At 46.2% G+C, this 25,503-nt stretch overlaps 1 protein-coding gene across 1 annotated transcript in view; it reads left to right on the plus strand.

Annotated features, from left to right (window-relative positions):
* The first annotated feature begins 476 nt into the window (after positions 1 to 476).
* DAPK1 (death associated protein kinase 1) overlaps positions 477 to 25,503 on the plus strand; it is a 157,293-nt gene continuing 132,266 nt past the window's right edge. Inside the window, exons 1-2 of the mRNA XM_081103646.1 lie at positions 477 to 830; positions 1,652 to 1,821. Of these exons, the coding sequence (XP_080959772.1) occupies positions 1,760 to 1,821 (62 nt within the window). The 5' untranslated portion in view covers positions 477 to 830; positions 1,652 to 1,759. The remainder of the gene's footprint in view (positions 831 to 1,651; positions 1,822 to 25,503) is intronic.

A 25,503-nucleotide genomic window follows, 5' to 3' on the forward strand; every position in this document is an offset into this window, starting at 1 on the left:
GTTGCTTCATTGGGCCTCTGAGACCTCAACCCATTTTGCTGTGGTTGCATGCCTTTTATAATTATGAGCTCAAAACACCTACATTGGAGAGGAACTCCATCTAATGCGGCCCACTTCCTCCTTGTCATTCTGTATCCTGTTTTATGGTCTCAATAGCACTGATCTCTTCGAAAATAATCTTATTTGCTTGCATCTTCTCCACCAGAATGTAAGTTTCACGAGGACAGGACATTTTTTTAAATCTATTTTGGTCGCGGTGATTTTTCCCGTGGCAAGCACCATTCCTGGCACACCGCCGGCGATCGCTTTTGCGGGACGCAGGAATCGCATTTCTCTGGAACCCAGCCGAAGGGGGCAGCAGAGCGGCGTGTCCCAGGTGGGGCGCCCACGTTGCGCGCGGCTGCGCCCGCTCTCCGCTCAGCGTGGGTGTGGAGTGGGTGGGTGTGTGCGGGGTGTGCGCGGTAGAGCGCGCCAGTGAGTCCGGAGCGGTGAGCCGAGGGGAGCGGCGCGCTGCTCACAATCCGCAGCGCCGGCCTGGCTAGGCAGCGTGGAGGTGGGTGGGCCGAGCCGCTAGCCCGCCCGCGGGGTCCCCATTGGTCGCTTGCCGGCAGCCCATCGCCCGGAAGCCGGCGAGGAGCCGAGGGGCTGCTCCCGAGCCGGAGCGGGAAAGCCCGACTGAGCAGACGCTGGGGCGGACGCACGGGATCCGCGTTCCCCACTCGCTCCCTCCCTGCGCTCTCGCCACCGCCCCGATCGTCTCCGGCGCTGGCGCCAGCGATCGGCCTCCCACCGCGCTCGGAGGGACCCGGGCGGCAGCTCCCGGGCGCCGGGTGAGTGGCCGTGAATGGCTCCCCGGCTCCTCCCGGGCCCCGCCGCCTGCTTTTGCTTTCGCGGCCGCAGCGCGGCGGGGTTTGCCGGGGCAGCGCCCCGGGCCACCGGGAAGGCCAAGGCGGGGAAACTTGGCTGCGGAGAGAAGGAGGCGCCCCCAGCCCTGCGGGCCGGGTGGGAACAGGTGGCGCGGGCCGGGCCGCGTGCTTTGTGTCGGGGCGCGCAGACCGGCAGCGGGCGGCCGCGCCTCCGTCGGCCGCTCCCTTCCCTCCACTGTTCCCCCGGGCGGTCGCACGCCGGGTCGGCTCGGTAACGGAGCGGGAATCACCAGGAATGAGCCTCTAGGGACTGCCTGGCTCCAGGGAGGAGAAGGGGTGGCGACCGTGGTGCGGGAGCCGAGAGGTGGCGCGGGGGCTCCGCCGCGGATGCCGGTTGGAGAGTGATGTTTCCAGCCGGGCGCGTTCTTCCCGGGCTAGCGCTTCATTCTTCCGCGGCATCCCTGGAGCTGGGGAGCTGGGTGGGCGTGTGTGCAGAAAAAGGGGAGGCGGGGAGGCCAGTCACTTCCGGAGCTGGTTCTTATCAGTACAGAGCACCCTGCTTTTGGGGACGCGGGTCTTGGGGTGCGGTTGTGCCCGGCCCCAAGCGCGCCGGCGATGCGGGGCTGGGGGACGTCCCTGGCCCGGTTTTAACAAAGGGTGCTCCTCTCCACCTGGTGGGAGGGGCAGCTCCGGAAAAGTGGTCGTTAGCAGCGGGTCTTAGCCCTGGGGAGGTTTTTTTGGGTTGTCATTTTATTAGTATTATTCCCCCCCCTTTTTTTTTAAAGGACCGGAGACTGATGCCTGAGGGGCCCATGGAGGCGAAGGAGCGGTGGTGATGGTTTGGGGAGCGGAGCTGAAGTGCGCTGGGCTTTGGTGAGGCGTGACAGTTTATCATGACCGTGTTCAGGCAGGAAAACGTGGATGATTACTACGACACCGGCGAGGAACTTGGCAGGTACTGGGGGTGCCAGAGGCGTACCCTACTGAGTTGTGGGGCTGCATAATGTTGTGGGCAGTGGGCTGTGAACACATGCAGTTTGAATCAGGCGTCTCCCTCACCCTTCCAGGAGATGCGCAAATTATAGAGAAAAGAGTTACCCGCTGAGGGCCAGGGACCAGAAATTAACCACGTAGTCAAAGGGACTGGGGTGGAGAGGCAGTTTCAGTCTTAGGTTATGATGCAAAGTGTATTGATCAAGACCCCTGGACAAGAGCAGTCTGAATTGTCTGCAGTGACTCTAATCAGCTTTTGCCCTCAAGACACAAGGAGGCAAATGCTAGGATATCATTGCAACAGGAGTCGGCTCTTGTGTGATTAAAACAGAGAATAAAAGTAACTAATAGACTTTTTAAATGTTCATTCTTGCCTTCCTTCTGAATTTTTGGAATAACATGCACAAGTATGGTGCCCTGTATGGAGACTTGCCAGATGTTGATGTTGGGTTTGGATCTTGAAAGGGACTCAAGCCAGGAATTTAATTACCCTGTTGGTGTTAGTGGTAGCTTTGGTTTCATTCCTAACGTTAAATTTTTTTAACAAATCAATGAGTGAGAGTGTAATATGGCCATCTGGATTCACAGCCCATTCCACTGCTGTGGGAGCTGTGATTCTGTGTGTCAAGTCCTTCAGTTTCCAAGCGAACAAAGAATGATTTCTTTGGGGGCATCTAAGGGCTGGGTTGGTTTTCCATTGACTGGCTATTTGACAGGGTGTGTTGAGCTCCCATCTTTCTGGAGCAGAAAACCGAGTTTTAACACCTAACTTAAAATTCAACACATGAAACTTGACTGCAGCGTATTTGTATTGTGCGTAAAGTAGGCAAAAGGATCTTTAAAACAAAAACATATGCATTGACTTACACTTGTATCAAAATATGTATTTTTCCATATACACCTGATGTCCTGATACCAGCTTCCTTTTGGTGAAAAGGAAATTTACAAACAGCCACACCTAGATTACCTAATGAGAATTGTGAAAGTTGAGCTTAACTGAAAAATGTTTTATGGGTTTAAATAATACTGCAGAATGCAGGCAGTTTTTTAAAAGTTACTGTAACCGCATATTTCTGTATATGTTTAGGATTGGCTGAGTGCATCACTGGCTTTGGAGTTGCTTACTATATATTGGAGATTTACTGACTAAGTCAGAAGGAAAGCTCTCAAAAGTCATGTTTCGTGGCTATGATTAAGATTAAGATTTATGAGTATGTGGTTGAAATACTTGGTTTAACTAGAATTAAATCACTTTATCCCTGTGGTTTCCAGCAAGATGAGTGGCATATGGAGTTTTCCTTTGGAGGTAGGGGGAAAAGGTGAAAAAAAATGTATTTGAATTCTGTTTGTGTAGTGTGGCCTGATTATCTAAATTCTCGTAGAGAGAGATGATTAAAATTAGGTGAGATGATTGCTTTATGGATTGAGTGTATTGACCTTATTTTCATTAAGATCTTTTGCTTAGAGTTATGTGTTATGAAAAAAAAAATGAGGCCTCCATGTGGCTGGTTCGGGGAGTCTGTAATCTTTATTTTGTGGGTGTGATGGCCAGCCCTCAGCCTCTGGGCTAGAGGGTGGTTTGCGGGTTTGTCACTAGCACTTCGCTTTGATTTTGGCTCTGTCTACATTTCTGTGTATAACTGTCTCCCCGCTGTGCAAGAATAATTGACAAGTTGTTTCTTGAATAATTTCATTTCTGTGACCTCTGTCTTTGAAAGAAGTGCTCTGAAAAACTGAGAGTTGGGGATTTTTAAAAAGAAAGAATACGTGCCCCTTCTAGCTGCTATAGCTTTTGGTTCTGCTTAAAAAATGGGTTAAATGTTTGGGTTGGTTTTTTTTTTTTAAGTCCTCTGATTTTTATGTCCTATGATTTTTAAGTGGAAACAACCACTTCCTGAAAACAAGTCCCGACGTAAGACAGACCAGTAGGAAAAATGCTGCTTCATGTGTTTCTGAGAGAAGATTGGGAGTGGAGACAGGAGTTTTAGTGGCAGAAAAATGGAAATGGGCAGGTATTTCACACAAAAGCAAGGTTGTTCTAAGCTAGTGATGGCGAACCTATGACACGCGTGTCAGAGTTGACACGCGAACTCATTTTTTTGGTTGATTTTTCTTTGTTAAATGGCATTTAAATATATAAAATAAATATCAGAAATATAAGTCTTTGTTTTACTATGGTTGCAAATATCAAAAAATTTCTATATGTGACACGGCACCAGAGTTAAGTTAGGGTTTTTCAAAATGCTGACACGCCGAGCTCAAAAGGTTCGCCCTCACTGTTCTAAGCAATGAGTTATGCACAGACTGACAGCCAGGATTTAAGACTTTACATACTATACTATCGGTCATCTAAATACTAGTATTAGCTACTCACCTTATAAATGTACTGAGACAAGGTCCACGGCTAGAGGAGGGAAAATAGAGTTTTAAACAAGTAGAATATTATTGTTGTCATTTTACTTTTAGGAAAACAAGAGAGTATGTATGTTGGAGGATGAGTAGGTGGGTGTGTCTGTGTGTCTGTGTCTGTCAGTCTGTCTATGTGTGTTAGTGTGTGTCTGTTTGTACTGCCCCAGGCTGCTATACCAAAGTTGGCTTTGAACGCTAAAGAACTTGATAAAGTATGCTTATTGCAGTAGCGATACAGCTAATAGATCATTGGACAGATACCCTGATCCAAAATCAGCTCTGCCACTTGCTAGCTTTATAACCTTGAACAGGTCATTTACCCTCTCTGACCCTGAGGATCTTAGTCTAAAAAACGAGAGGCCTAGTGATTATCTCATGGCTGTTGTGAAAATCAAGTCATCTAACACATGTAAAAGCATCTTATCCGCAGTAAAGAGTTAAACATATATAGATATCATCGCAGGACTGGCCGAGACACGGGGGTGTTCCAGGCAGGCTGATAACTCGGCCTGCAACTCACTATTCTTTTAAATATCTGCTTACCCATTTGGGGAAGGGAGGCCTTGTGGGAAAGGGTCATGGGGAGACCCATTGCTGCCAGCCCTGGGCCTCTCCACTCTGATTCTAAATAATGCACCTCTCTCTGGCCTCGAACTTGCACACCTTCCGAGTGGAAACAAGTCCCTGCAGTGGAAGGACATCACCTTTAGAAGTCTGTTTGGTGACCTTCTGTATTGACTCCCGGAGGCCCTTTGGGGTCTCACCCTGGGTCCCAGGAGGTGGTGGTCTCTGGGAGGAATTCTTATAAATGCAGATTTCTCCATCTGCTGCTATACTTGGGTGGTTTTAATGCCCAGGTGCCTTCGATTCTCTTATCGATGGGCACTTGGGGCAGCTGCAGGCTGGCTTGTCCCACCATTGGGCTCTGGTTACACCCTTGGCTGTGGTAAAGCCTAACCTGTGAGCTTTCTGGGCACCTCTCCGAACATTGCTACCCTGAGGGCCTGGCCTTCTTCTCTCTTCTGCTGTCTGACCTTACATGATATGAAGACCTAGGTCCCATGTCCTGAATAAATGACCCTATGATGCTTTCTCCTTTTTAGGAGCCCAGTGACTTGCTGTCTGAAATACCCCATTGGTCCGTCGTGACCCTAGACTTCCCTGTGCCAGGCCCCTCCTTGCTCTGTGTTATTATCATCCTTGTAGCCAGCTTGACAGTTCTTCCAGGTGGTCTTTTCTCCCCAGGGTGTGCATAATACCGGGCGAAGTTTGATTGATGCCTGAACGAGTAAAGCAGGTTGGCAGGTGCAATATTGAGACCAGAATGGGAATTTAAGATGTAAATGGTGATGCAGATGCTGATGCTGATAGAGAGGCAATGTGCAGTGTGGTTCAGCCACGGCATACTCATCTGCGGGATGTTGTGAGAATTAGAGACAGTGGCTACAAACATCTGACACATAGTCACTGCCTACGATATTATTTTTAATAACCTGCTTCTTCTATCACAGCGTTTACCACATTGCATAGCCATTACTTAGCTGATCATCTGCTTTTCCCACAGGTTATCACAGAGTTGTGACCTTGGACTTACATATCATTTTATCTCTAATACCTGATTAGATGTGTGACACCAGGTGCTCAATAAATGCTGATTAAATGAATGGATTAACATATGTAAAGCATGCACACATATACACAGATGTGTGTGTGTGGATGCACACACATATATGGTCCTCAATAAATGATATCTCTGGTGGAGATGAACTTAAGACATGAAAGGCTGCAGCTCATAAGAATAAAAGTTTCTTTTGCTTTTGCGTTCTCTGTGACTCAACACTAATGTGCACAGCAGCCAAAATTTCCAGCCACAAGATCAGTTTAAGCAAAGCAAGGTGGAGCATTAAATATTTTATGCTGGTTTGGGAAGGTTGCTAGAAAGTAATAATTCTCATTTAAAGCATCCTCGTTTTGGCATAAAATACATGGGTATTGTAATTGGCAAAATAAAATCCATGGGCAAGGAATGGTAAGAACCCCTGACAGTCCGAGCACATCTTTCAGTTGGCTTACTGCGGGCTGCGGGAGGAGTCCTGGGAATTCTGGCATTCGTGTGTGGATGGAAGGAGGAGAAATGTCCGTGTGGGAAACGCGGGCTCACGAGGCTGACCAGTGAGAGCGTCCTGGAGGATGTGCCGAGTGTGATTTTTCTCTTTCCTTTCTGCTCCCGCGGGCCCTCAGATGTTTCCTCTGATCAGAAGGGCTGCAAAGTTTTAGAGAGATAAAGTTCAAGTATATGTATTAGAGGTAACCGTTGGTGATTATTAAATTCTCTGCATTTTAGGAAGGTCTGATAATGGTCTTCGAGGATGTGAAGGGAGGGCATGATGATGGTAGGGGGTGACGGTTTGGCTGCATGCTTACTTACTTGCTAGCACTGGGAATGTATCTCTGGGCCACCCGAGCATCATCGGTTAGGTTCCATGAGGCCAGGAAGCTAGGGGGGCTCAAGGTTCTTACTGATGGAGAAACCAAGGAGCACTGAGGCTGCCTTCTTTTTTGTTGTTATTTTCTTTGAGGCTGACTTCTTGGTCCCTCTATGTCCGTTTATCCTCAGCTTTTGTCTTCTCCAGCCACTTAGGAACCGAAAGGCCGCATAGCCTTGTCACACCCTCTAAAGCTGCGAAAAACACAAAAGCTTACGCGATGGATGCTCAGGTGGATTTCAGTAATTACATACAGGGGTCATATCGAGAGGTGACATTGTCAGACATGTCCTCTTGTTTCCAGCCAAGGTGTAAGTCCTCGAAGGCAGAAGCCATTTCCTTCCAGATGGGATGAGGGGAAGGAAGTCGTCTGGGGGGCGAGGCACGAACCCGTGCTGCTGGATTCCCTTGGAGATGGTGGGGCCCGAGCCACTTGAGTGACAAGATTAAGGTTACTTTGTCTACCCGGCTTTCCTGCTGGGAAATGTATCATGAACGTTCACCCTTAATTCTAGCCAACTGCTGTGTGTGCCTAACCTACCCAGGCATGTTGATCTCACTGACGACACACCAGGAAGTCTCTCCTTCATAGTAGAAACTTATTTCTAATTAGGAGATACAGAAAGCCTCCTGTTGGTAGGAGGGGAGGCGCCTCGTTTCTGTTGGTGAGAGCCCCACAGACACCCTTAGTCATCCGGACCTGGAAGAAGCTGGAGGGATCAGCTCCCTTCTCATTTCGTCCAGTCAGTGCTTAGGGCAAGTGTCTTTCTCAAGGCAGCTGGTTAGTAGATAGCAAGAGATGGACCCAGAACCCCAGGCAGGCCCAGTTGCATTTTGTTCTCTGCACTACTTACTTGTGGCAATCTTTTTTTTAGGGGGGAGGGTGGGGCAGATAAAATTGCTCTTTTAAAAGAGGTGGTTTGGGCAGCCACCTCAGGACAATCCATTTTAACATCCGTATTGGAGAGGATGGTTAGAAATAATTGGCACCATTTCATTTCTACCCCAGCCAGAACCTGACCCTTTGACCTCAGAACTCACGTGGGCACTTACTTTACTACACGCGGGACCTTCTTTCTTTTCCCAAACGGCTTGTGCCCCCATAATGAATGGTATTAGTGTGTGGCATGGTTGTACCCAAGCCCCAGAGTTAATGGGTTAGCTTTTTAGAAACTTGACAGAACATTCTTATTATTATTTAACTTTTAAGTAATGTAATGCGTAAGAGTCCTGGCTCCGCCCATCTGGCCACCCCCTAAATGACAGTTTCTCATTTCATTAAGTGGCACTAGTCTGTCTGGTTTAGGGCGGGTATGTGATTGTTTGAAACTATGTGAAAGGTAATGCTTAATTGTTTTGCTCTGATTTGTTGTGGTAAATTATGAAAACAGAATGCATCGTCTCTCAGCCTTGAAGGAGATGATATAGACGTATAATTATTTATAATAAATCCAGTGTATCCGTTTGTCAACATTCTAAATGAATTCCTTTAAATGTTCAGTTAGGAGGTTGTGGGGGCAGGGTTGACATTTGTTTTTTTCTATATCTAACAAAAATGGGTTTAAAATAGCTTTGTCTAACAAGTAAATTTTTCTCAGGTAAAACAAAAGGTGTGGTTGTACCCCAATTCTAGGTTCAATGTGCTGGGAGGGTTTTTACAACAACAAAGTCTAAAACCTAAAATAGTTTGTGTCTGATTTTCAACCCTGGTCCCAAACAAAACAAAACAGTCATGTGCTAGTAACTAATCTCTGGTGATAGCTGACAAGTGTGATCCTGTTTGTCACTTCTGTCTCTTTAGGTGACGCTGAGAGCTAGTGTGGCTTACAGATCACACTGTGGTCATTGAAGTATAATGTTGCTTACCTCTGAGAAATGACTGTGGGGTTTGCCCCGTAGGTTCTATTTGTCCACATTTCTGTTGCGAGCTTGAAAAATGTTATTCAATAACCTAATGTATATTCAGTAACATCAGGAAGAGGAGGGGAGAGGGAGATATTTTTTCCCTTTATAAATACATTCAACTTTGGATGTAAAACAATGTTTGAACAAATGAGTACTGTAAACTGCTGATCTCTGGTGTTTGAAAATTTTATATTGGTGGTGCTTATAGTCATAGGCCTGGTGGTTTTTGGCTGAGAAATTTGGCTCTGAGTATGGGCTCTTGGGACACATTTTTTTTTTCCTTCCAAACTGTCTGATTATTCTTATTTAGATATAATGTGATGAATGGGGCTGGCTTTAAATACTTCAAGTACAATTGATGTAAGTTTTTCCCTTCAAGGAATGAGCTGATTTCCATTTCCCCCTACTGCTGAATAGTTCTTTCAGCAGTTCATTGTTAGAAAATGGTACCGTTGAAACGATGCAAACTTTTCCTTTTTAACTTCAAAAGAGTATCAGGATTTTTAAACCTTTACTTTAATCTTCCAGCTCTTGGTCCTGGTCCCCCACGGAAGAATTTTCTAGCTGAAAAAGCAATGTAGGGGAATAATCAGTGTCCCCCTCCCCCCTTTTTTTGATCCTATCATAAAAAAAGCTTAGATTTTCCTCTGAGTTTCTTATCTGTGTGTCTGCCTAGCAACTCATACGTCTGTCTGTGACCAGGCTGTATATGCAGGAGGGTAGCTATGACTCGGGTGACGCAGGTAAAAGTGACAGAGGGATCCAGGGGACAAAGAGGGAGGGGCTTGGGAGCGAAGAGGTCAGTCGTTGATGCTGGTTCAGTTCTGATGTTTCCATTCTCCCCTGAAAAGTTCTAAATCTGTGTAGAGCTCAGTATTTTTTTCTTTTCTCCTCTGTGGTTTACGAGTAGGCAGCGGAAATGTGTATCTCTGAGATAGTGATGAAAGGCTGCAACCTTTTGAGCGTAATACTTAATAGGCCGGGAGCTACAAGCTGCTTCCCTTTACAAAAACAAAGTGATGGCACTGGAGGTGTATGGCTACTGTAGAGAACAGACCTAATGGCTAACTGCTGACGTTTGAGACACCGAATTGCACATCATACCCAGGGGAACTGTCTGTCAGAAAGCTCTAGGACAGGGGTGGGCAACCCCTGGCACGCGTGCCAAACGTGGCACGCCAGTAACTTTTGCTGGCACGCGAAACCCTCTCTTATAATCTTCCATTTACAGTTTTTTTTCTTAATATCGACTTTTTTATTTTTCAGATAAATTCAGTGTAGGTGCATCTTAGATAAATAAATAATTTTACATAACAAGTTATGTTAAAGACCATAGACATGGATTGACAAGAGAGGGGAAGAGCAATTTCTATGCCTCTGCCTTAACTCTCCCTGCCTTCCTAGATCTGACCAGTGTTTTCGTTTCATCCACATATGCTTGTGAATCTTTGTTCTCAGTGATGAATTTTGTTAAGTCTCGTAATAGGAGTAGCCTGACTGATGAAAGTAGTAGCTCATGTATATTTCTGAAGGTCACGAAATATAAACCTGATGTAAAATCTCTGTCATCAGAGATGCAGCAGCAAAAGTCCCACTGATAATATCAAACGGAGTCATGAAGTTTTCTGTCGGACTATCAGTGTACATGTATACATTAAAAAATAAATGTATTTTTCATCATCATATACTGTGTTTTTGTCGCTCAAATGAATTTTATTATTTCTTCAAGGTTCTTCACATACGTACACCTTAAGAGATATCAAGTAGGTGTAACATGTTCTCAAAAAATTAGGGTTGGCACGCAGAAGAATTTTGAGTCAGAGATTTTGCTGGTTTTGGCACGCACTCACAAAAAGGTTGCCCACCCCTGCTCTAGGAGGTCATTTGCTATCCATATAATTGAAAGCAGAACCTGCCAGGAGATTCCTCTGCACACCTGGCATGTGAATATAGGGAGTTGTCTTTCTAAATGTTGTCTTTGCCACTCAGGGTGTCCAGGATCAGCATGTAAACTGCTGTTAGTGGAGCCGAAACTGTCACCGAGTTTACCTTCAGCAGCTCCTCTGGCTTCAGATAATCACGGGGCTGCTTCCTTCCCACCACAGCCTGGAGTAGCCCCTCTCCTGGCTGGTCACCCACTCCACTGACCAGTAGTGCATTGGCGCCCGCGTGCTTGGGGACCAGGCCTGGCCCACGTAGGCATTGCTGCTCTCTGTTCTCCCTGACGTCACTTTTTCCACATTGTGCAATGGGAATGAAGCGGAATCCTCGCCTGTCATACCATTTGCTGGTGACATTTCTTTGCACCGTAATTCAAATGAGCTTCGGGATAGATGGGAGATATTGCAGACTTTCCATTTAGAGCTGATGAGGGTTTGCTCCAAGCACCATCATATATGCAACCCCCCTCCCACCCCCACATCACGTAGAAGTTTAGGCAGATGACTTAATTGTTTGGGAGAGGAAATGGATTAGAACAAGTAGAATCTTTTCCAGGACAAAGTGTTATCAGTCTGTGTTTTCCTCCCTCCCCACCCCTCCTTTGGCACAGAGAGAGGAACGCTGGCCAACAGAGTCACGGCCAGGCGAGGTGAGCCTGGTGGCGGTGTGGAAGGCCCTCGGCTTTGCGAGATGTGATTTGGACACTGATTGGGTATATGCGGTTTTATGTATATGACTAATTAATGTGGACCAACATTTGCAGGCCTCAGCTTCGAAAGCAATATTCTCTTTAATGCAGATCATTTAAAAAATTATCTATGTTAGAGAGAAGTTATAACCTGGAGAAATAAGCAAGCGCGAAGTGACCTGGCCAATTTCAGCCTGCAGCCTTCTCCCCAGCATGTTCATCGGGGAGGCTCTATTCCTTAGTTCCCGCAACCCTTAGCAGTTTGGATGAAATAGCTGGCCACTTTGTCGTGTTTTACAATCAGTGATGCATGTGATTCTTGCTCTCTCTATGGATTGCAAGTTTTGTGCAAGTAGAGAACATGGCTTTTTGTGTCTCTTGTGTTGGGTGGGAGTAATCGAAGTGCAGAGTAGGCCTTGGGTTTTTTTTGCCCAGTGAAGATACATATTCAGAAATGAGACTATGGTTCAGCTTTGAGCCCAAATCCCTGACTCCACAATGTACTTACTGTTACTTTGGGAAAGTCACCAGACTTTGTGAAACTCACTTTTCTCATCTGCAAAATGGGAATAATGATTATACTTACCTCAAGGTTGTTGTGAGGGTGTGTGTGATGTGTGTAGAGTGCTTGACCTGACACCGGGCACACAATAAGTGCTCAAGGAATGGTGGTTGTTTAACAAGACAGAGAGAATGAGTGAGAGCAAGAAGGAGAAATGCTATAACATGAGTCTCTGTGACCAGGATCCCGCCTCTTCTCCGTCTGTTCCTCATTTCTCTGCCCAGGCTCCGGCCTGGACACCCAGGGGGGCTGGGTGGAGGTGAGGGCTCTTTTCTCCTCAGTTCCATCCTTCCTCTTTCTCTTCTCCCTCTCTCCCCATCTTGGGCTCAACCTGTAGGTTGGGCTCATTCTGCCAAATTTGACCTTGTTTATCCTATCTGCCCTTCAAGAAGTCCTAGCCCCATTCTGGCATAAACCCAGGACTGATTTTATGTGCTGGATGGATGATTCTTAGAGTTCCTGACAAACAAATGAGCTAGGATTGAGCTGTGCATTCAGACTGCTAGAGACAGGGTTTAAGGAGATGCCATTTTCAAAGCCCACCTGGTCACCATGGGGAGAGGGCAGAAGTCTTATGTTAAAGAGTTTCTATTAAGATGGAAAGAGCTGCATTCAGGAAGCCAGCGCAAGTAAAAGCTGCCTGACAAGACAGCCGGGAGTTGGCTGCTCAGTGAGAGAGCTGCTCACACATGTGGGCGGGATGGTCTCCTGATGCTACTGAGAACCTGAGCTTTGTCAGCATGCAAATTTATGTGTTTAATATGCTGTACTTTAAGTTCTGAAAAGTCTATTTTGTTTTTCTAGCTGATTTTTAAATTAAAAACCATTTTAGGCAGCCAAAAAAGACCCTAGGAATTTGATCAGAAAAACAAATCGCTGATTTCCGTAACCGATCTTTACGGAGAAAGGAGCTGAAACGCGTGTGTGGGCCCCTGAGTGCCTGACCAAGATGAGCTTGCTGCAGAACGCACGCCATACAGCGGGTGTGAGCCTCCATTCATTTCTGACACATGCTGATTTAAGATGTGAAAATGAGTGTTTGGCCAAGCCAACAGTGCCCGTGCCAAGAAAAGCCTATTAGGTTGGTGGCTGAAAGGCTGAATTGTTAGGATTTACTTAACGGCGAGTCTCTGCCAGCTGCTGTGAGTAAGTGCCCACTTACATGTCTGAGTGCCCGTCCTTGTTCCCCTGGACGGGGGTCTTGTTTGTGCAAGGAACATGGCTGCCACGTGAGAGGCCACTTGAAAAGGACGCTTCCTTATTCTTTGGGCCCTTTAAGTGGATATCTTTAGTTTAGCAAAGTAACATGAGGCGCTCACAAATTTTAAAAGGCAAATGCCTGGAAATTGGGTCTATAGATGAGTGCAGGAGGAATTTCAGGGAGTGACAATGGTAAACAATAGTCAGCATAAACAGACTGTTAAACAAAACTGTCATGGGAATCCTACTATTTGTCCCTTACCCATTCATCCAGAGTGGGTTGGACATCTAATCTATATGGCATTTGCTGGTGTGTTGGGTAGGACCCCACATCTCAACCAGTTTCCAACCCAGCAGGGTAGACAGATGGTACACAGAAGCCTAAGGAAGAAATGAGAGGCGCCAAGTCTTAAAAACTGTTTTTGGAGTTCAGGCACGAAGAGGCCATTCTGACTTGGAGGGTTTGTTCATTTTTTCTCTCCTTCATCCAGATTCTTGTGGGAACATAAAGATGTAGGTAAGCAGGTGAGTGTGGGAACGGATATGTGTGTCTCTACACATACATTCCCTGGAAGGAACTGGAAATTAGGCATGAGGAAGGAGATGAGGAAACTAATATTTACTGGGAACCCATTCTCGACCAGGGGCTGGGGATGGGTATTGTAGTCTCCCTTTTACAGATGACAAAACTGAGGTTCAGAAAGACATCGGTCTTAGGTAATATGTTTAAAATGGTGGCGGTAACCGTTGGACACTCCAGAATGCTAAGCCGTGTCTGGAAATTGGGCGGGTAGGTTGGGGAGGTGTGTGTCCCGTTTTTCGGTCACTGTCTCCGAAGGGAAGTTTAAAGGACTTGAAACATTTAGCCAGTGCCTGGCTCATACGATGTAGTCAATACACGTTTCCTTCCCTCCTGTAAACCGGGGATTCTCAACCTCGGCACTAGTGCCACTTTGGTCAGGGGTGCTGTGCTTTGTAGGCCTCGGCCCATTGGATGCCAGTAACACCCTCTCCCAGGTGTAACAACCACAGTTTTTCTAGACCTGCTAACAGTCTGTTGGGGGCACCTCTGACCCATTGAGAACTACTGAGCTACAGAATCCAGACAGGAAAGTGTGGACTGTGCGCCTAGGGGTTGGAGGTGATAGTAGGCAAGGAGGATCCTGGACCCAATGGGAAAGAAAATGACCTTGAAAGAAGGTACTGACCTTGGGTGTCCAGAGGTGGGGAAGGGAGAGAGTGGATGTGAGTAGAGGTCTGGGGCAGTGGTTGTTTTTATCTGGCTGTAGTGTGCTGTCCCAGGAAGGACAGGTCTGCTGTGTCCCAGAGGCTTGGGGTGGGACCAACAATGAGTAAGGCTTAGACTGCTGGTCAGACTTCCTGATGTCACGAACCTGGGTGTGAGAGCCACCCATGGCTAACACCGAAGTTCCGCTGTGCCCCTCCTTGCTGAGCAGGCTGCTGTGAGCCAGGGCTCTGAGGCCTAATTGCCTAACCTCCATCCACCTCTCTCCCAGGCTGGCACTGGGCTGCCATCTTCATGATCTGTTTTCAACCTGCTTTAACAGCTGTGTGTTTTTTCATGTTGATTCCTAATTTTTAGTCAAAGTTAAATAACTCTTACTTTTTAGTTAAAGCTAAATCACTCTTCTCATTCTCTTGGGCCCCCGGTTCTGCCTTTCCAGCAGTCTGGATAGTGTAGCTTGCTGTGTGACTGTGGGGAGCCCTCATAGCTTAGTTGTTACATCAAATATCCCTTCCTCATCACAGGGCTTTTAAAGGTGAAAGGTCGGGTCAGGGACCCCTGGCAGGTGGTGTGAAGTGTACTTTCTGCTCTGTCGCCCAGCTCCCTGGGGAGGGGCACTTGTTTGCAAGCCAACGGGGGAAGCTTGTCAGAGGGGAAGAGTGTGAAAGGCAAGGGCTGATTGGGAGGGCACGTGGAAAGGGAAATGTGTCAGTCATGGTGCTGGCTGGAAAGAGTCCACTCCTGAAGGTCTAGGGCCTAGGCGAAGGCTGTGGGATGGCCAAGTGTGCGCTGTCTGGGGATTCCGCAGGGTGCCTAGGGCCGAGGAGGCCACATGCACCTGCCACTTCAGGGAAGAAGCACCCACCTCTCCCTCCTTCTGCCCTGCAGCCTCCCGCCAGTGCCTCTCATCAGCCACCTGCAGGGAGCCAGGGTGGCGGTATTCAAGGACAGCCTCCTGGCTGGGCAGAGAAGAGTGAAGAATAGATTAATGGGGCGGGGGGGGGGGGGTAGATAGAGGAGATGGAGAATATCCAGGAAAGGGACGTCCAGTGGTGACAGTAGTGAAATGATACTGGGTTTGCTGTGAGACTGCTCCCCTCTTGGGGCACATGGTCCGAATCTGCGCTGTCAGTATGCGGGGCCCTCTACTCTGACCCTGGGCTTAGCCTCCATTCTCCCAGGAAGACATTCCTGACCACCCCCTTCAAAGCGCTGCCCTCCTCTCGCAAATTCCTGGGGCATTTCCTGTATAAAGCCGTCTTCCAGCATTAGACTTCCCACACTGCACTGCTGGCTCTGTGTGTGTGTGTGTGTGTGTGTGTGTGTGTGTGTGTGTGTGTTCCCTAGTTTGCCCCTTAAGGTCTTCTTTTGTTCCCAGCGTCTTGCAAAGAGAATGTATTCCAGAAATATGTACTTCTTGATGATCGATTATTATAATTGATCATAATCACAACATTTTGAAATGAAGGAGTGCAGTCATTGTTCCTATGGGTTTTAAAAGTGGACAAGTAATCACTAAAAAGTTCCTTAAGATGCATGGTATGTTTTCATCCTGGGAGTCGCCCTGAGAGGTGACAGCCCCACAGAAGTATGAGGGTCCCAGTATCACTGTGCTAAATGGAGAGCAGGATATGGACAAAATGGCTACATCCTTTCCACTGTAGCATACTGATGGTTTCCCCAAAATAGGTTGGCACTTTTTACCATCTTACCTATTCTCAGTGTCATATATATTTAAAAATTTTTAAATATGGGGGAAGAGGTGAGTCCGGTGGGAGTAAAATGTGGTTCACCCCATTTCAATGACCTGAGGGGAAACAGGTACCAGGAGCAGTGGCACTCAACACTGACCCGCCCCACGTCACAGCCAGGGCGGTCCTTAGAGAAAGCTGGCATCCAGCTAGCACCCATCGTGCCTAGCCTGTGGGCACAGCCTCTTAACGGCAACAGCACATCGGGTGGCCCTGGAATCTTGGTGATTTAAAAGGGAAAAGTCAAGGGACCTGGGTTGAATCTTTTGGGAACTGGCACTCTGTCTGCTGTCTGTCAGTCCTCTCAAATTTGCTCTTTTTTTAAAAAAAATATATTTTATTGATTTTTTACAGAGAGGAAGGGAGAGAGATAGAGAGTTAGAAACATCGATGAGAGAGAAACATCGATCAGCTGCCTCCTGCACATCTCCTACTGGGGATGTGCCGCAACCCAGGTACATGCCCTTGACCGGAATCGAACCTGGGACCTTTCAGTCCACAGGCCGACGCTCTATCCACTGAGCCAAACCGGTTTTGGCAAATTTGCTCTTTTTTATGATGCTTGAAAACTGGGGCAGCAAAAAGGAAAGAGGGAGTTTTAAGATGGAATTCTTCCCCAGTAAATTTTTTTAATTGATTCTAGGACACGTAGAAAAGTGTACCATGTGTGCTGAAAGGATAGGATTTAATTATTGTTTAAAATTAGTTCTAGAGGACGTGCTTGGAGTTGTACCCAAGAGAAGTGAGGGTTCTCGTGGAATTGTGTACACGGGTTGATGGGAAAAGAGGCTTCCGCTGCACAGGGTTTGGGGGAGTGTTGCCAGCCCTACAACAAGGGGTCAGCCAGCCTGCCTGTACTGGGGGGCAAGTGGAAGATCCGCCAGGTGTGAGGATGTGGAAGGACCAGGGAGAGCTTCCTTGCCTTACAGACAGGGACAGCTGGGCACAGAGCCGTTTGCAACGCGGCGTCACTCTTGTTCCTTGGGTTGCACTCTTTCCTGCAACACGAAAGAGGCTAAAGGCAAGAAGACAGTAGCCTGAGAGCCAAGTGACCAGGGGAAAGTTGTTGGGAGCAGGCAGTTAAAACCCAGCCGCTGTGGGGTGGGAGGAATGAGGATATTGGTGACAAGTAGAGTTCAGCGTGAGAGCTTCCAGTTTCTCACTGACCCTGGAGGGGAAATGGGAAGTGGGTTTTTATGCTTCTCTTACAGAACTCAGAGAAGTTAAGCTTGAGGTGGCAGAGTTCAGTTCAGTGTGGATTGAAATGCATGTATGTATGTTTGTATAGAAAATAATATAATAAATAATATAAGAATTAACTGTCTCATGTACTCACAACTGTAAATCTACTTTTGCCCCACCCTGTACTTACGTGTGTGTGTGTGTGTGTGTGTGTGTGTGTGTGTGTGTAATGTATATAGTTGACACATGAACAATGCAGTGATTAGGGATTTAGACCCCGTGTGCAGTTGAAAATCCTCTTATAACTTTTGACTCCCTAAAAACTTTACTTACAGCCTACTGTTGATCAGGAGCCTTACTAATAACATAGTCAATTAACATGTTTTTTGTATGTTATATGTATTTTATATATGGTATTGTTATAATAAACTAAGCTAGAGGAAAGAAAATGTTATTAAGAAAACCGTAAGAAGCCCTAACCGGTTTGGCTCAGTGGATAGAGCGTCGGCCTGGGGACTGAAATGTCCCAGGTTTGATTCCGGTCAAGGGCATGTACCTTGGTTGTGGACACATTCCCAGTAGGAGGTGTGCAGGAGGCAGCTGATCGATGTTTCTAACTCTCTATCCCTCTCCCTTCCTCTCTGTAAAAAAATCAATAAAAATATATTTAAAAAAAAGAAAACCATAAGAAAAAGGAAACACATTCATAATTTGTGTATAAGTGGACCCCCCACAGTTCAAACCCATGTAGTTCAAGGGTCAGCTCACACACATATGTGTATACATGGGCATATAGTTATTGTAAATTTTACTGATGTAGAGGATGTATAACAATTTATAAGTAATAACAAAATATGCATATTCTTTATTGGAAATTCCATATGGCCAGCTAAATCTCACAGAATGCTTTCATTGATTTTTCCCATGGCCTGACCTATGGTGGATCACGTTTTGACAAATAGATTTACATCTTGATCTGCTAATTCATTTTTCCAATAAATGTATTGCCATTAAGTGTGACATGTGATCTACTGTTCGGCTATTTCTCACACTTCTACAAATTATATTCGTTAAACTGAACTTCTTTCAACCTCAGCACTGCTGATTGCTGTAGTGCTAACTATCTTTCTAGCTTTTGGTGTCATTGCAGGGATTGGGACAGTGCATGAGTCTATATTATTTAACAGTGACCGTGTTTAACAACCGGCTCACAAAATTCCTACAAAGTGAGCAGTGGGCTCTCACGAACCAGGATGGGCAGGCTCAAGCCCTTCCCCAGCTCCATTGTTAAGGTCTGAAAAGGCAGGTGCTTATCTGTCTTATTCACGATTGATCCCCAGTCCCAAGGCTGATGCTGATGGTGTGGCTAGAGACTCAGTAGTATTGGTGGCATGAGTGAGTGAAGTTTCAAAGCTGGGGCCAAGAGCCAGTTCATGGGACTCCATTTGCAACGCTTGAGGACAAGGTCCTTAGTTGGCAGTGAGGACGCTCGGGAGAGAAGGGGCACTAGAGACCATCTCCAGATCAGAACCTGCTGACAGAGCCCTGCCTTCCGGTAGGATGTTAGCACTCGGGGCCTCTTGACACCAAGAAGAGGGGAGAGGCCGGCATCTCCTTTGTGGCCCGTTCTTCCAGCTTTATTTAATCTGGCATGATCTTCCCCATCTTCAAGGAAAGGAAAGGCCTTCTTGTCTAGCAGTGTGGTGACTTCTGGTAGTCATCATACCCAAGGGGAGCAAGAGTGTTATGCCCCCTGTGCCATTTACATTTAAGTAGGTAATGCATCATGTGACACAGAAGTCAAAGAGGGTATGCAGGGAAAGGTAGTGTTGCTCCTTCTGTCTTCCAAAAATCAGCTCCTTAGCCTCTTGGGGATCCTTCCAGATTCCGTCTATGCATAAAGTCAAACTTCTATTTTTATGTTTTTACTGAAATAGTATCATGTTAAACACATTGTTCGGTACTTTGGTTTTTTCCCTCCTAATAACATATCTTGAAAATCATCACTCTACAAAGATAAATGCCTCTTTCTATTCTCTGGGTTTACCATCATTTATTGAACTCTCTTCCCTATTTATGAACTTTGGAGTTCTTTTATATTTTCTTATTACAGACAATTCTTCAATGGACACCTTTGTATAAAATGTTGAAATTATCTGTAGGAAAAATTCCCAGAAGTGGAATTGCTGGGTCAAAGGTTATAAGCATTTGTCACTCTGGTAGGTATTGCTGACTTGCTCTTCATATAAGTCAGTTTGCAACCCGATGACCCACAATTGAGAGAGAGCTGATTTTTCTGTCCTTTCCCACAACGGTTTAGTTCTTGCCACTCTGATAAGTGTAGTTCCATTAATTTTTAAGTATGAATGAGTATACACATTTTTTCATGTGTTTAAAAACTCTGCTGTGAACTTTCAGTTCATACTATTTGCTCATTTTTCAATAGCTTTCTAGACCTCTATAATTTGTATGAGCTCTTTATATTTTAAAAATAACTTTATGCCCAGGTTGTGGACTCCATCCTCAGTGTGGGGCGTGCAGGAGGCAGCCAGTCAATGATTCTCTCTCATCATTGATGTTTCTATCTCTCTCTGCCTCACCCTTCCTCTCTTAAACCAATAAAAAAATAAAATAACTTTATGTCTATGGTGTGATTTATACATCTGTTCTCTAGGTTGCCATTTGTCTTTTGACTTTGTTTTTGGTGTCCCCCCTCCACAGATATGTTGTTTTGTGTGTTCTTTTTTAATTAATTTATTTTTTAATGAGCGAAAAGCAGAGTTTTATTACAGAAAAGCTCCCTGCTGCAGGGAGGGGACCCACGAGGGTTGGTGGAGCAGCTCCTTTAGGGGTTAATATGTGCCCTGCTGACTTCTCATTGGTTGGTTTAAAATTTCTACCCTAGCAACATCCATACATTTTAACTTCAGGGTTCCCGCTCATTCTCCCCGCCCTGGGTGTTCAGCCCAGGGTGAGGGCCCTTTGTTCTTGCGATTTTACAGGGGACAGGGTGCGGCTGAGGAACTGGTTTCTGTCCATGTCTGCAGAATCCAGCTGCACCTCCCCTTTACATTTCCTCTTCTGTGTTGTGATAAAATACACATAACAAATGCATCATTTTAGCCATGTTTAAGTGTACAGCTCAGTGGCACGGAGGACATTCACATTGGTGGTACAACCATCACCACCATCCATCCACCTCCAGAACTTTTTCATCATCTCAAATGGATATTTTTTTTAAAGTGTCAAATTTCTCAAAAATTTTTTTATCTTTCACAGGTTTTGTGTCACCGCTAAAAAGTCCTTTCCCACTTTGAATTTACCAGAAAATATTTTCTATGGTTTCTCCTAGTACTTTTATGTTTGAATAGATGATCCATCTGGAATTCATTTGGGTGGAAAGTGTGAGGTGTGGCTCCAACTGTATCGTTTCCAGATAGTGCGCCTTTGAATGCCGCTCGGTCATCAAACACGGTCTGAGGCCTAGCTGGACTCAGCTGGGGACGTTTCTGGCACTCGTGGTGGCTACAGGGAAACGGCAAGGAAGCCATTGTGATCAGTCCATGTGAGTTTCTAAAGTTAAGCCTGACCGAGAGTAATGACATCCCATTCTAGAAAAATACGAGCTCCCGAGTGTTTGTGTTTGCTAACCCAATAAAATCGCAGACATGCCAGTCAGGACTTTGTATGAAGTTGCTGACTGCCGTCAGGATCCCCAGCAATGGAGTTGGATAGGATGGACCTAGCCCACAGAACTCCCTGACTCACAGGCAGCGTGTCCCCTGGGCCCCGCAGTTTGTGCCTTGCCAGAGGCTCCAAAGGAGGCCAGGAAGGGGGAGGAGGTTCTAGACTGAAATCCTGCTGATGCTCTGAGGCCTCTGCCTGGAGGAAGTGGCACCTGTTTCTCATTCACCCAAAGGCACCAAATAGGCTAAAGGTGCCCTGACACTAGAAGTCAGTTTCCCAAGTCCCCAGGCCCACTAGCAGGACCTTCTGCATCTGTCCTCCCAGGACAGAGGAGGGTCATGGAGCACCCCTGGCATTCCGTCACTCAGGGTAGCTGGGCAGGGCCTGGGGGATTGGAGCCCCCAGGCGGGTTATCTCAGGCTGCAAGCAGCGGAGACAGCATTTCTGTGTGTTCCATGAGGTGTCAAGCACAGACCTGACACCTTGGACTTGCGTCTTTCTCGAAAGCCTGAAGGTGAAGCTGAGGTGGGCTCCCTGCCAGAATCACCTCCTTACAGAATTCCAGAGGCACCAATCACCGTCCATTCACATTCAAAATGGCATGGACATTGTGCCCGTGGTCTCCCCAGGGTCCTGTTTTATCCCATGGGAGCCTGTGGTTGACTATGGAAGCAATTGGGGTGCAAGAATGTGTTTTTTTTGCATGTGGGGGTGAGTTCCAGGACTTTCTGCATCTCTGCTTTTCACTGTGCTTCGCTCAAAATGAATTGAATTCATGAATCACATCTTAAGTTCCAGAAATAATCCAAGGTAGTTCTTTTGTCAGAGCAGCCATGTCTGTGTTGGGGACTTCTGGCCCACCTCCTCCCTGTGTTTCCGTCTCTTCCCTCTGTGAGTTCTCCAAGGTCTGGCTCTGTGGCTTCTCCACGGGCTGCCAGCTCCTCTCACTATGCCTGGCACATACTGGATGCTTGATGTTTGAGAAGCTTAATTATCTATCCCTGTTGCTCTCACTATGAAGTAAGAAGTCTGTTATTCTTAAGGACATGACCAATCAATTGAGCCACAGATGCACAGAAAGATGTAAGTTTGTTTTTAAATATTAAAATTCAGGAAATATTTAAATTCTTTGTTGAATTTTGCTCTTTTTCCTGATTACTACTAGTTGTTTTTTTGTTTTTTTCAGGTATAATTTGCATACAGGAACATTATACTTTTTATTGTACGGTTCTATGAGGTGCTTTTCTTTTTCTTTTTTCTTTTTTTTTTTGTTTTGTTAATCCTCAAAGGATATTTTTCCATTGGTTTTTAGAGAGAGTGGAAGGGAGAGAGAGAGAGAGAAACATTGATTGGTTGCCTTCACACACATCTCAACCAGGGCTGGGAATTGAGCCTGCAACCGAGGTACATGCTCTTGACCAGAATCAAACCCAGGACCTTTCAGTCCATAGGCCGAATCTCTTTCCACTGAGCCAGGGCTAGGGCTCCATGAGTTTTAACAAATGCGTATTGTTATGTGACTACCAATGCAATAAAAATACACAGCAGTTCCATAATTCCCCCCAATTCCCTGTGCCCTGTAGTCAACACCTCCGTGGCCCCCAGCATCTGGCAGCCACTGATCAGTTTTCTGAATTAGTTTGAGCATGGCATAGAAATGGAATCATAGCATAGGTACCTTTTAAGTGTGGCTCGAATAATGCATTTGAGATTCATCTATGTTGCTATATCAGTTCTTTCCTTTTTATTGCTGAGTGGTCTTCTATTATATGAATATGCCACAGTTTATCTAGTCACCAACTGAAGGACATTCAGAGTTTTCCAGTATATTATTACATATTTTAACTATTTCTATCTACTAGTCGGTGGGATGCTTTTTAGAGAATCATTACGGTACTAACCAAGTATGTTTGGTATCTTTTTTTGAGGGAAAAGTGGGCAGCATCCCCCAAGACACTCTGTCTAATTGTGCACTGAGTAGTCCTTTAAGATGATGGCTGTAGTGGTGGCATTACTGTTCCCAAATCTGGTTAACATCTCACCTCTCAACCAGCCGTAATGATTCTCTGCTGCTCTCTCTTGTGAGTGATATGCCTTCTTTGATGTTGAGGCCAATTAGAAAGTTATAAAAGTGTTTCTCTGACAATGCAGAACCCAAACTAAACCACCTCCATATGCTGTTTTCTACTTCAAAGACAGTTGGAGGATAGTTCACCACAATTTCTCCCCATTAGGATGGGAAAGACTCTTAGCATTGGGGGCCAGGGAGGAGGGCATGGAAAGAACCAACTGAACAGACCTGTCTTGGCAGGCGGTCAGAGGGGACACCTGGAGATCAGAGGGCAAGATGTTGTTAGTTGTTTGTAATTATTTAGCTGATGGGAACAGAATGACATAAACATTCCGTGAGAGCAAGCCTGGGACACAACTTCCCACTCCAATGAGGAGAACTGGTGTCTGCTTCTTCATTGGCAGGTTGTGTCATTTCAGGCAACCCTCTGCCTATGTAGGTGTTGGTCTCCCAGGGATTGAAAAAAAAATCCAAGAGTGGCATTCAGGAGACTCGGCTTTTGACCTTGGCTTGTGTACTCTCAAGCATTGTGTGTCCTTGGGCAGATCACTGGCCTTCCAGTTCCTCTCTGCTAAGGTGTAAGGCTTGGAGGGGATGGGCTTCTTGGGGCTCTGACCCTGTTCTCACCCTCTCAGAGCCCTAGCACATGATTGCTCTTTGTATCTGCTGGGTCTACAAGTCCAGAAATGACAACTCAGTACCACGGGACGTCTCTGCTGCTATCATTGCTTACTGAGCATCAAGGGTGACTATGCTCAGTTGTGGGACAAGCCTGGGCTGGCCGAGCCCACCTGCTAGCAGAATGCAGATAGAGCTTGCTCCCGCTGAGGTGAGCTTCCAGGGAAATTTTCTGATGTTTTCTGAATCCAGGCCTACAAGGAAAGTGATCTGGCAAAAGATCCCCCAAACCTTTAAAAGTCCCTTATATAGATGTGCATGCAATACAGTCTTCCATTAACCAATCTATCAAAACACAAACCTAATGTCGTCTTTGGACCATTTCCAAACACTGAGCTTTTTGAGCTATTACTTGCTGAATTATTGGGACTTCCCTTAGGTGGTTATTCATATCCTCCTTTTCTTGCAAGTGACGTTTGAAATACTTCTCCTTTAAAGCACGCAGGCTAAGCCTGGAGAAAATCCTAGAACACGAAGGGATCTTTTGACTGAGGGCAAAAGATCATTTGCGGACCAGAATGCGGAAATCACTAAACATCTTTACTGCTGCGTTCCAGTGAGTTTGAAAGGGAAAGTTACATTTTAAAAGCATTCATGTTGCACATATGCCTCCCACATTATTTCAGACGCATAAGTAGTGTGAATTCCATATGTCGCTATAGCAAGTCACATTTGTACTGAACATGCTGATGACACTAATATTAATGTACAGCGTAAGTCTAATAGCCTCTACTTTGAACACTCACCTACATTAGTCAGACCTGTGAGAACGAAGCCTGCCGTGAGTGTGTGGACGCTGTGTCCATTGGGAGTGTACTGTTAGGATGCATTGACTATTTTCTCTTCCTTGGGTGCTGTTCCCCTGAAGAGCCACATGTTAACCCTCACCTCCTTCAGCGTTAGCTCTGAGGTCACATTCCCAGTGAAGCCCTATAAAAATCACCTCTCACCCCACACCGTTCCCCATTTTCTGCCCTACGTTCTCTCCAGTATTTAACATTTTCTAAAGCACTTCTCACAGAACCTCACTGTCTCATCTTCTTTAAAATGAAGGCTGTTATTGATGGTGACTCCTTGGGCAGAGACCTTTGTTTCATCCCAGGCATCTAGAACAGTATCTGACACGTAGTAGTTGCTCAAGAAAAAGTGGCCAATGTGTGTCTGGGTGCATGAGGGGGTGCTTCGCATGGTTTTTTGATTATTAGCTTTTTTTTTCTTCATTTCTTGACTGCAAGGCTGGAGGAAAGGCCCAGGTTGCATTGGAGGAGGCTGAGCTTTTTGCTTTTTTAAAAATATATTTTACTGATTTTTTACAGAGAGGAAGGGAGAGAGATAGAGAGTTAGAAACATCGATGAGAGAGAAACATTGATCAGCTGCCTCCTACACACCCCCTACTGGGGATATGCCAGCAACCAAAGCACATGCCCTTGACTGGAATCGAACCTGGGACCCTTCAGTCCTCAGGTAAACACTCTATCCACTGAGCCAAACCGGCTAGGGCGGAGGCTGAGCTTTAACAGCACGTGGGCTGCAGCCCACATCCCTTTTCCTGCAAGAATGACTGATCGCATTGAGGCTGCCTGGGGACAAGAAGCCGCCAGCCCCAGGGGCTCAGGCCAGCCCAGGAGAGCCCAGAAGGGAGTTCCTGTCACTTGCCCCTCCGTGCAGGTCAGATTCCCCCTGCTGCACTGGGATTTGGTCAACTGCTGTGAATCTCCTCCTGGTCACCTCTGGCTCTTTAAATTTGGGGAGATTTTGAGAATTCTTGGTGTGGGGGAGTATCTGATGGCTCCCTAACTTCTCAGAACCCCTCGTTTCTGATCTGCAAAATAAGATC

Source organism: Myotis nattereri, assembly GCF_964212035.1.
Source record: "Myotis nattereri genome assembly, chromosome: 12".
In the NCBI taxonomy this organism is placed as follows: Eukaryota; Metazoa; Chordata; class Mammalia; order Chiroptera; family Vespertilionidae; genus Myotis; species Myotis nattereri.